The following is an 11,129-nucleotide window of genomic DNA, read 5'->3' as shown; positions in this document are numbered from 1 at the left end:
CATTGAGTTGCTGCCATGTGATTGGCTGATTGGCTATTTGTGTCAATGAGCAGTTGAAGCAGTGTACCTCATAAACTGGGCGGTGAGTGTATGTACCTATATTAATAATAAGATATATGGGAAAGTGTATGGGTGTATGTGGAGATTGGCAGATTTGCACATACTGTATTCTTTTATTTTTTATTTTGTTGATTTCTCATCAACTCTTGATCTTGTTCGTGATTAATACAATATACACTGTATAGAAGATGATAATTTTTTTAATTTTTGTTGTTTTGTTTTTTGTTTTTTTGGGGGTGGGGGGGTTGCTGTATGTGTTAGGTCCGGCACTGCCAAAAAAAAGTAAATAAAGAAAAAGAAAATAAAACATGACTGACTCACTTATGCAGCCCATATGAATATCACAGGGATGTTGTGATGCTTTTTTTCCCTCACAGAATGTTTCTGTAAGTTGACTGGCTCCTTCCTTCTTGTCCTGCCCTCATCTGGACTAAACTGTCTGGAGCTGGAGTCAAACTGTCGCTTCAAGCCTCTCAGAGCGCGCGCACAGTCCGTCCGTTGTCTGCTGCACGATGTCTCCTCTCACTGCCCGCTTGCTGCTGCTTGTCTGCTTGGTTTTACCGCTCTATGGCGTGGAAAAGGTGAGAAATAGAGGATACCGAAAGGATCCTGACGCTGATAAGGTAAGAGAGATAAGCTGAAATAACCATGCGGCCGCTTTGATAATTTCTAAAAGTAGACTCTGTGCCATTTCCAGGAAGGACTTGTGCGTTTTGGATAGATGTTGTGATTTCCCATAACTAAAAGGCATCCAAATGGAGCTTATTTGAAATGATAATAACTACAGCAGAATGGCTTTATTGTCATTTATCGCGCTTTGTTGTCTTTTTAATGCATCTCTGTTAACATCCATAGGGCACATTGCATGTTATATTCCTAAAACTCATCCTGGGATTTCTTCTTCTTGTGGCATGCCAGAAGTAGGCCTATGTTTAAACAAGTGATTTCCCAAAAAGAAAAAAGTAATATGCTGATTCATCCACATGATCCACATGTATGCTTACAGTGCAATGAGTGTGGTCACCACTTTGGCATTATGGTGTCCAAAATTACCTGGTCCCAGCAGCAGATGAGAAATGCTGTTTTATAGCTTTTGTATGGTCAGCTGGTTCTCTATTATTCCAGGCCTGGCTGCTCTCCAGCAGACTGAGTGGACAGAAAAAAACCCTAACAGGAAGTTGGGGTCTGGCTCATACTGTCTGTCCCTTTGTTATCTTTCTGGCTGTCTTACTAGTTTATAAGCGGTTATATGATTTGATTTTTGGGGGAATTCCGTCTAATATTTTAAGGCTGATACATGTATTACAATATATCTGATATGATCAACAAGTCCACAGCACCCAATTCACACCAACCCCAATCTTAAGACTATCTTTGTCGAGAGTTATATAACCCTCCATGCTATAGCCTAGGTGGATAGTGAAGGAACAGAGTGGACACACATTTCTCTCCTCAATCTCTTGGGAGTCAAATGAAAGTGAAACTCGTGTTTATTTTACTGGGACTCTGTGGACCTCCCCTGGGGACTCCCAGAAGTCTGCGTACCCCACTCTGAGAACCACAGAGCTCAAGCAGTTGCTCTTATTATCCTCCAAAGTCATATACCACAATTGAGACCACAGTAGGGGGATGTACTGAAAAGCATCTCATGTTACCATCTGTATCTAGTGCACTGGAAATGATGCAGAAAAGCCCAACTGCACTAGACACTCTGAAGAAGGAAGATCTGCTTATATGAACGTGGTAAAAATAAAATTCTACTTTGCATCCTTCCATGGTCCTGTACATTCACAAATGTCTGAGGCATTATATCTTGCTGTGCATGCTCCAGAAGAGCTTCAGTCCTTGTTTCAGTGTTAGCTATTGCATGAAATACGACTGATTCCTCTGCACTTTGGGGGCGAATGCAGCCTTTATGCTTCAGTTACAGTAATTGGCTGTGTGCTACTAATATTCAGAAGAGCTGGAGTGTAATTCCTGCAGGCAGGCAGCACCACTACAGCAGACTGGAAGCTAATATTAAAGTCAGCTGTGTAGCAAAGTGGACAGAGGTTCCATTCATTAGTCTGCTTTGAAATGTCTCCAAAAATCCAACCCTTAATAAAACAGTCCTCCTTGCTGAATGTCTGAATATCAACCAAACGGACTCTGTATTTCCACATTTTGTCACCCCATTAGCCAAGGTGCCCCTTTTCCTTGAGGACAAATTCCACGTCTATTACAGCACATGCATACCAAACCACAATCTACTGGTTTCATCACAGACTTCCCAGTTTTCCTTAAAGATGATGTCAGATCTCCAGGTTGCTCCAGCAAAGCCACTTAATGGCTAAAACAGACTCTCGACCATCTGCCTCACAGCAGCTGACATAAGAATATAGTAATTCCCCCTACTTCTACACATTTTCCAGATTCACATCATCTGAGATAGATTTTTCTACTTCACCCCAGAGACTCAAGTCAAGACAAGATGTTGAAACTGGAGTTAAAGCTCTTTGTTCTCCTCTCCTGCCCGGGGACTTTTTTGCCTTTATTCCTTTTGGCCATGTGCCCCTAAAACTGCTCCACAGCTGCATGCTAAGCAAAAGGGCAGCAATGACCCAACAAAAACCTAGACCCAAATCCTCTTGGCATCAGTGTTTGCTTAAGGGCGAGGACGCACATCTACGTGTCAGTTTATGTCTGTCCTGACTAAGGAATGACTAAATGACACTTACAAATCACATAACCAAAATTAAAACCCAACTCCAACTAAAAAAAGCCTCAACAGCTAACCTACACACTGTAATCTGCTGGTCAAAATGGCTCTTTGAAGAATATATTACACCAAGCTATTTGGATCTTCATTGTGTCTATCTCTGTATGTGGTAGGGCAGTTTTGGCAAGCTCCTCCGTCTCTGTGTGTCTCCGTGTGTCTCTGTGTGTGTTTGACTCAGCTTGAGTAAGACGCGGCATCTGTTTAAACATAGCAGGAGATTCAGCTGGACAATGAATCACACTGATAGATGTGTGGCCAAACACCTACTAATTTAGGCTGTCTCAAAGCCCTCACTTCCTCATTAACACACAATCTGTCATTCACTTGCTTCACGGCCTCATGGTTGCTGGTTCTATTGCTTTGCCTTGGTTCGGATCCCATCTGTTTCTACACTTATTACAGTCCTATGGCAGTGTATTTGTTTATATGACTGGTAAATGAGGTATAATCTGGCTTCTTGTGTGTGATGGTTGGATGAATGGCAGCATTTAGGTGTCCACGGTGCATGCAGACCAAACTGAGACTTATCCACCAGGGTGAAAAAAAGAAAATCTGAAACAGGAAGTTAGATAACAATAGACTCTGCTGTTGTTATTGCATGCTTTTTTTTTTACTGTCAGCTTCCATCACTACTTCCTCTTTTGCCTGTTTTTCCAGTATGGCAGTTGCATGCAGGGGCCAGCAGGCACCACTGGCAGAGAGGGTAACCCTGGAACCAACGGCATCCCAGGAACACCGGGTATCCCTGGACGTGATGGGCTCAAAGGCGAGAAGGGCGAGTGCATGAGCGAGGTCTTCGAAGAGCCGTGGAGGCCCAACTACAAGCAGTGTGCCTGGAACTCTCTGAATTATGGGATCGACCTGGGTAAAGTAGCGGTAAGTATCCTGATACCTTGTACGACATGTGGCTGTCTGTTTCAGCCATTTCACTAATTGTCAAACAGTATACAACCACCACAGTGTGTAAACATGGCAGCATTTCCCTATGCTGTGTTGCAGGACTGTACATTCACCAAGATGCGTTCAGACAGCGCCCTCAGAGTCCTCTTCAGTGGTTCTCTCAGACTCAAGTGTAAGAACGCATGCTGTCAGAGGTGGTACTTCACCTTTAACGGAGCAGAGTGCACAGGACCCCTGCCCATCGAGTCCATCATCTATTTAGACCAAGGAAGTCCTGAGCTCAACTCAACCATCAACATCCACAGAACATCCTCAGGTATGACTCAAGTTATTGACTTTGTTGTGCAAGAAACCTTAACCAGCTATACTTTTTCCAGTGCTATACTGTATAATGCTTGAGTTTAAAGCAACAGAGCAACATTTTGAAACACGCTGATCTACTTGCTTGCTAAGAGTTAGGTGTTACATGAGCTTTAGCTGGAGCCAGCAGCCGGTTAGCTTGACTTAGCATAAAACCTGAAGCAGGAGTAAACAGTTAGCCTGGCTCTTTCTTATTTTCAAGATAATTTTTGGGGCATTTTTGCCTTTATTTGAAGGTCAGCTGTAGATAGACACTACAGCTGTAGATAGACAGGGGATAACAAGCAGCAAAGGGCCGTAGGTCGGAATCTAACTCAAGCCTCTACAAAGGACTCAACCTATGTCAGGTGCACACTCTACCAGGTGAGCTGAGCTTTGGCCTAGCCTGGCTGTTTCTAAATGTGAAAAAAATCTGCCTAACACCTCTAAAACTCACCAAGTAGTTTCATGTGTTTAGTTTGTTTAGTCCTCACAGACAAGCTATTCAGGCTAGCTGTTCCCTTTTTCCAGTCTTTGTGCTAAGCAAAGCTAACCGGCTGCTGTATGAGTGCAATATTGAGATTTTCATCTCTCAGCAAGAGAGCAAATAGCATAATTCCCAAAATGTCAAGATGTTCCTCCAAAGGGGCAGTGTGTTGGATTTGGGGGATCTGGTAGCAGAATTTAATATTTATTATTAAGTTTTCATGACTTTATAATCACCTGAAACCAGGAATCACCGTGTTTTCGTTGGCATAGAATGAGCCCTTCTTATCCACTGGCTCTAGAGAGGGCATTTCAGGTTTTTGTGTTACCTGAAGGCCATCGTGGGTTCTTTTCACACTAGGAAAGTGAGGGGTGAGTGAAGGGGTGTTTCATTGGTTGCAATCTGGAACCTCACCACTAGATGCCACTAAATCCCACACACTGCTCCTTGAAGTGCTTGTTTAACCTTGGACTGTGGAAGCTGGAAAGCTTTGTCAACGATCTTTTAAGTAAAGTTACACCCTTCCAATTTGGAGAGTTTTATCACTGTGTCAGAAAACCAAACAATTAACAGTTGCTGTGTCTGGAGACAGTTTGGGTGTTCCCTGAAATTCATTTGTCTTTTTTTTTTTCTTTCCAGTTGAAGGCCTGTGTGAGGGTGTCAAAGCGGGGTTGGTGGATGTGGCTGTGTGGGTGGGGACTTGTGCTGACTACCCCAGAGGTGACGCTTCTACAGGGTGGAATTCAGTATCCAGGATTATTATTGAGGAACTGCCAAAATAAAAGTTTTAAAAAGTTACATGTCAGGGAGGGCCCAGTCCTGGTAGTATGACAGTGTGTTATCTGGCCCTCTGAAATAATCAGGTGTGGTTTGCCGAGGCGTCACAGCGTCACTGTTGGTAACTTGAATGTTTTTTTTTGTTTTGTTTTGTTTTTTAAATGCTATACTAGTTGACAGGCCTATAAACAAGAATACTGTGTCATTCTGTCTACCAGAAATAAACTTTGTACTGTAGCTTTTCTGCTTACGGGTGCTGCTGGTATACACAGTAAGCATTAACAGACATTGTGACAAGACATTGACAATATTTAAACTGTACTCATGTGACATGTTTCTGGTCATTATTACTGTTAATAAAATACTTTTTTTTTTTTAAGAATTTGACTCAAAGTTAATGACTTCTCATTATGATTGGGAGCTTCGAACTACACTGCACTTACTTAATGTAGCCACAAAGTAATACATTTAATGTATTTTTATCAAACATGACAATGCAGATGAATCACAGTTTGGATTTTGTAACAAAATGTTGATAAAGCAACGTTACAATTTGTTGCCAGCAAACAAATTAAATGTGGAATAAATGTACTGTATTGGTGTGTTAAGAACAAAAATCATGCCCATTGCTGCAACCTGTTTATATAAAAAAATAATAATTTAAGAGACAAACTGAGGCCCCGTCTACTCGTATACAGATATTTTTGAAAAAGGAAATTTTCCCCCTCCGTTTTAAAAAGAAATCTGTCCACATGACCTTCCTTTTACAAAATATCTCTGTCCACACTAAAATGCAAAAACCACCCCTAACGCTCCTCGGCGTTAGCTGCATTCCTCCTCACAAAAGTAGTAAAGTGTACAGGACAACATCATGTTTTTTTAAAACTCCTGCTAAAGATCTCATCACTGTTGATTCCTATTCAATTAAAGGATGAAGGCGCTCACTCCAACATACGAGTGATGCTCTGTACATACAAACATTTGCCTTCTAAAGCTCATAGACAACCATCCCACTTTGGAAAGTGTCCCACCATCTGCTGGTTCGATCAGGTCTGATTCAAAACCGTTGTTTATGGTGGACTTTGAACTGTGGACTCTGAGGTGGAGCAAAAACACTGGGTGCAGCAGATGCCTCTATTCATCCGTGAAGTAGTGCAGCAATGCTAAGTTTATATGTCAAGTAATCCTTAGACCAAACGGTGCTAACAAAACTTTACCAAACTGGTAGTCCGCCATTGTTTTGAAAAATCTGCACCTTAGAAGTCATTTCAAAAAGTCTCTGTGACCTAGTTTTAGTGACCTAAAACTGCATGTGGACGAAAAGCCAAAACTTAGAGGAAAACATCCATTTATATAAATATCTGCATACATGTAGACAGAGCCAAATATTACATACACATGCAACTGAACCCTGAGAAGATCTCGAATTTGTTGTTAATAATCAGCTTTTCATATTTCATCCTGTGCCCTTCTCTGACACCAAAGAACATAAAATGTAAACAGAACTATGATGAAATATTTATCAAAACTCCTCTGATAAAAATGCCGACTTACGCATCATTTAAAAAAACAAAAACAAAAACAAACTAACAGAACGTCAGCTTGTTCTCTGGCATGACGAGCAACATGCTGTTCTCTAGAAGTCAGAGTGTTTGTCAAGTGTCTGGAAATCCACCGTTGGTTTCACTGCTCCATTTGGCAACATTTTCAGTCATTGTCAGTGCAGATGAATGCTTCTCACATCGCCACATTCACATGTACACTGCGCACAGAGTTCGGCTCCAGTCTGATGTGTTTCTCTCTGCATCTCTGAATGGCACCCAAGTGTCAGTGTGAGCTCAGAGTCTTTGCAGCCGTCCAAGCCTCATTTATTTTGTCCCATAAGGTAGCGAGACACATTCTCATAAACTACAAAGGTGATGCAGCAGGCAGGAGTGACACGAATTACGTTGGGGATGATGCCTTTGTAGAAACCCTTGGCGCCTTCGTTCCTGCAGAGACAGTAAAACAAAATAACATTACTTATCGGCTAATTTTAGAGAGTAGGAATGCATGTTCGGCCCCTTTGTGAGTGGATCAGTATCATACCTCCATGTCCGTCTGATGACATCAATAACTCCATTGTATCTATTGTGCTGGTCTTGCAGGCGAGCTCGCACCACCTGATATGGGTATGTCGTGGCCACAGCAAATATTTTGGATAATGCGGCCATTGTGATATATTCCAATGCACTCTGTTTGCACAGATAAACAGACGGAGAGAGACATGAGCAGAGCAGAGTAGGAAAACTGATGAGTCACTTCTTCAACTGCTAGTTACCCACTGTGGGTTCAGTCCTATTACACTTCAAAGTCATGAGCTTTATGCCAGATTTTATTAAAGACTGAGCATGTTTCCAGACAGCCTGTGGCTCGCGGGGTTAATGACTTACCAGCTTGGCATCTGAAGGCACTTTCTTGTATTTGTTGTAGTCTCTCTTGAGCTCTTCATAGGCCATGAACTGCAGCGCCCCGTGAGATGTGCCAAACAGACCAGGAACATAACCCTTGGACAAGTACATGCTTTGTAAGTCAGTCTTTTATGACACACAAGTATACCCATAATGCATTATCTAGAAATGCACACACTATGACCCTCCCTGCCTTTTTTAAAGACTTTCTGTCAGATTTCACTGGGTAATGTGGTAGCAGTTATCCTGCCAAGCCAACAGAACACACATTCAGTGTAATACTTCTCTCTGTTATTACCATTATTCATGGCTTGTGAGGTCTCTACTATGGCTACTATAGGCTGTTGATGCCCTCTAGTGGTGATCAATAAACCAATACCAAACTTTATTTGAGCGTAGTAACTTTTACTTTAGTAATGTCTGGAAATTCCTCTACAAAACAGCCTACCTGTCAGTGAGTAAAATAAGCCTCGTGTGTAATGCTATATTACATTAAAGTACAAAAATACACTGATGTTTAACCTTGTATAGTCCTGCCATTCCCTCGTGGCGGTAGATCTTGACCAGAGCATCCACCATCCCCTTGTACTGTTTACTGGTTCGGTCAGCATTGTACTGAAGCACCAGCCGGGTCTTGGTCACCCAGATTGGGTTGGTTAGTGTGAGTGTCAGGATGCCTAGGTGAGGACAGGAAGGTATTGTTAAAACAAGGCAAACAACATTTTTCAAATACAGACTCTCCAAAGTACAATCAGTGGCTAGGTAGACATGATTGTTAACACACACAGCCAGCTTCGTCAAATGGTGCATTTTTACTGTGTGTGCCTCCAACTGAAGATCTAAGCCCTTCAACCGCGGATCAAGTGTTCGCCTCAATAGGAAGAGGAAGAGGCATGATCTAAAGTGAAGCTGATTGTAATGTGGTGGTTGGTGCCAGACAAAACTGCTCTGCTGTTTTTGCAGACCACAGTTACTAGAGTTCACACAGCATGAGATGATAAACAATACATTGTCATTCAGCGGTGGTTCTTGTGCCAAAACATCCAATTAATGAGACAGCAGAAACAATTCTTTCAAGCCAACAGGAAGACCACACATTCCTCTCAAATAATTACAAAACAATGATTAAAAGGAGGTTTTGGCAATCATACCACTGAAAGATTTCATCTGGTTAAATACATCTTTATATCTGTTGTATGGCTGCACAAATAATCAAAATATTATTGAAATCCCATTATGGCCTGGCGCAATATTTTTTGACAAAGGTAAAATATGTCACAACATACCATTATAAATGAAGCTCTGTAGTATACAGAGATGTCTCAACCTACAAATCAAAAATGTTTGTTCTCATGCCGTTTAAAGCAGCTAAAATAAACCCTGTCTTTCTCTTTGATCCTCTTTGAAGACACTAAATTTGCTCAGCTCCTGACTCCATTGGCCAACAAGAAGTAGATGCATGTGACCCTGTGTGACTTTAATGAGCTGCAGGCCTGAGTACTTATTTGTTTCTGCTTCCTGTCAGCTACGGCCAGCTCAGAGCAGTCCTATCTGCCTGTTGCTGACTGTGTGCTAAGTATGTGAGTGTAGCAGCTAGGCAGCAGCGTTCACACGCACATGTAGGACTAACCTGCTTCGGCTGCAGATACCAGATGCTCTGTGGCACTCAGTTCAGTTTCACGGCCATCCTTTGTGTACCCTTTGATTGCATTGTAGCTGTAAGGGAGGATTAGTGTGAGAAAGAAGACATGTAACAGTTACAGATCATTTAAGAGGTCAAAGCAAGTCATGAGAACTATCATGGTGCAGGCATGATCCAACAGGTTTATTAATAGCTTACGTACAAAAAGAAGTAGAGGCCCCAAGATGCTCCGGCACCCCAGATATTGGGTGTCACTCCTTGGTAGAGTCCTCTGAGTCCCTCCTGCTGCCACACACTCTTCATACAGTGCAATATGCCACTGTACTTAGGTCTTAACTCCAACCCATCACTCACTGCATTAAAAGGACAGCAAACACTCATAACTCATTAGCTGAAGGAATGACCCATAGCAGCATTGTACCGTTGCCATTAAACAAGTCCATCTGCAGAAGTGTAATGCCATACAGTACCTGCAAACCTGATTTTGACCAGGTCCAGAGGGTGCAGCACCAGAGTTGACACCACTCCTCCACTGAGTCCTGCTATAAGGTTTTCTATCTTCACATGGGTGAACATCTGCTGGACACGTCCAGCTAATGAGACAGCAGAAACTGGTTTGCTGTCTGTCATCTTGACGGTACGGTGGTTTGGAGCTGAACTCATGTTTAACGGTAATTACCCTGGTTAGCTCCTGTCGGCTAACAGAGCACTCCGTAAGGTAACGTTAAAATCTCACTCTGTAACAGTTAGCACTGTGACGACAGCTCATGGGCCCTGCTGACACTGCTACACTGACGGAGCTACCTGCCTCAACCTTCCGCATCTTCACTGGACATTAGCAGCTGGACCACGTTTTCAACATGTGGTAGCAGTCCATGGCTGAAGTAACGTTTCCCAAAATGTCAAGCAGCAATGCCACTGCACGACCTTGCTGTTAGTATTAAGTAAACGTCAAAGAGCCACAGGTAAGAGCGGTGTTTCCGGCCGGAACCTTCAAAGTAAAAGCATTTTAGACGAACGATAACATGTTCGGTAATGTTAACGTTGTACAGTCCTTATGGCTTGTCGATAATAAGCGGGCTACAGTTTATCTTGTTTTATCTTCTTACATTCACACCAACATACGGCAAGACAGACTGTAACGCATTTTAACCTCACTCTGTTACAGTAACACCTGTCCCCCGCAGAACAACGTCAGGTAGGAACTAAACTCTGACTCTTACTTGAGGGAAAGGGGACGTGAAATAGCCACTTAAAGGTAACGTTACACATGACAAGATATAAATAAAATAATAATAATAATAGCGTTATAAACGATACCGAAATAATTACTCTATGCAATAACGGTGCAAAGTTACAATGTGGAATTATTCGTGCTAAAATATTCATCTGTATGCAGTATCCTGTAACACATGAAGTAGTATGGTGACTTAAGTAAGCCGAATGACCTAAAATATAGTGTGTACAGTAAGGCACATTATTTCTCTTTTTTAGTAGCTTACAGCACAAAAGTTGTACTGTACAGATGTCGCAGTGTTGAGGAAATCACAGTGAAAAAGACACTACAGTAATGTTACATAGCTTGCCAACACAATATACTATATGTACAAATTTAAAAAAAAATTATGGAACTTGGAAAGGCCAAAAACTTTTTTTTCACATGTTCTTAAGTCATAAACACGGGACAGAAAAATATTTTAGAGCAGACTTTGAAAA

General features: G+C 42.0%; 2 protein-coding genes across 4 annotated transcripts; one reads left to right on the top strand and one right to left on the bottom strand.

Annotated features, from left to right (window-relative positions):
* Window positions 1–490: 490 nt before the first annotated feature.
* cthrc1b (collagen triple helix repeat containing 1b) lies at window positions 491–5,703 on the top strand. Of its 3 annotated transcripts, XM_050047022.1 has the most exons (5): window positions 493–683; window positions 1,729–1,803; window positions 3,476–3,694; window positions 3,818–4,034; window positions 5,184–5,703. In XM_050047022.1, exons 1-5 carry the CDS (start codon window positions 573–575, stop codon window positions 5,324–5,326), a joined length of 765 nt encoding a protein of 254 aa, XP_049902979.1. In that variant the 5' UTR covers window positions 493–572; the 3' UTR covers window positions 5,327–5,703. The 3 variants fall into 3 exon arrangements, with proteins under 3 accessions (XP_049902981.1, XP_049902979.1, XP_049902980.1); XM_050047024.1 differs by lacking the exon at window positions 1,729–1,803 and having other exon boundaries at window positions 491–641; XM_050047023.1 differs by lacking the exon at window positions 1,729–1,803 and having other exon boundaries at window positions 496–683.
* Window positions 5,704–5,768: 65 nt separating this feature from the next.
* LOC126391967 (mitochondrial folate transporter/carrier-like) lies at window positions 5,769–10,349 on the bottom strand. The gene is made up of 7 exons (XM_050047020.1): window positions 9,884–10,349; window positions 9,616–9,766; window positions 9,402–9,487; window positions 8,294–8,448; window positions 7,754–7,867; window positions 7,410–7,555; window positions 5,769–7,312 (listed from the first exon to the last, which is right to left on the bottom strand). The coding sequence occupies exons 1-7, from the start codon at window positions 10,074–10,076 to the stop codon at window positions 7,186–7,188; spliced, it is 972 nt and encodes a 323-aa protein (XP_049902977.1). The 5' UTR covers window positions 10,077–10,349; the 3' UTR covers window positions 5,769–7,185.
* Between the last annotated feature and the right edge of the window lie 780 nt (window positions 10,350–11,129).

The sequence above is a fragment of the Epinephelus moara genome, chromosome 6 (assembly GCF_006386435.1).
Source record: "Epinephelus moara isolate mb chromosome 6, YSFRI_EMoa_1.0, whole genome shotgun sequence".
In the NCBI taxonomy this organism is placed as follows: domain Eukaryota; kingdom Metazoa; phylum Chordata; class Actinopteri; order Perciformes; family Serranidae; genus Epinephelus; species Epinephelus moara.
Note: the sequence above shows the minus strand (reverse complement) of the source record. Positions and strands in the feature narration are given on the sequence as shown.

Bases quoted from the DNA above. Each gene is read 5' to 3' on its own strand.
- cthrc1b (XM_050047022.1), top strand. From the start codon at position 573: ATGTCTCCTCTCACTGCCCGCTTGCTGCTGCTTGTCTGCTTGGTTTTA. The intron at 684-1,728 runs GTAAGAGAGATA...ATCTGTATCTAG, and splicing joins AGGATCCTGACGCTGATAAG to TGCACTGGAAATGATGCAGA. The intron at 1,804-3,475 runs GTAAAAATAAAA...CTGTTTTTCCAG, and splicing joins GATCTGCTTATATGAACGTG to TATGGCAGTTGCATGCAGGG.
- LOC126391967 (XM_050047020.1), bottom strand. From the start codon at position 10,076: ATGAGTTCAGCTCCAAACCACCGTACCGTCAAGATGACAGACAGCAAA. The intron at 8,449-9,401 runs GTTAGTCCTACA...GTCCTCACCTAG, and splicing joins GGTATCTGCAGCCGAAGCAG to GCATCCTGACACTCACACTA. The intron at 7,313-7,409 runs GTATGATACTGA...CTGTCTCTGCAG, and splicing joins GTCATCAGACGGACATGGAG to GAACGAAGGCGCCAAGGGTT.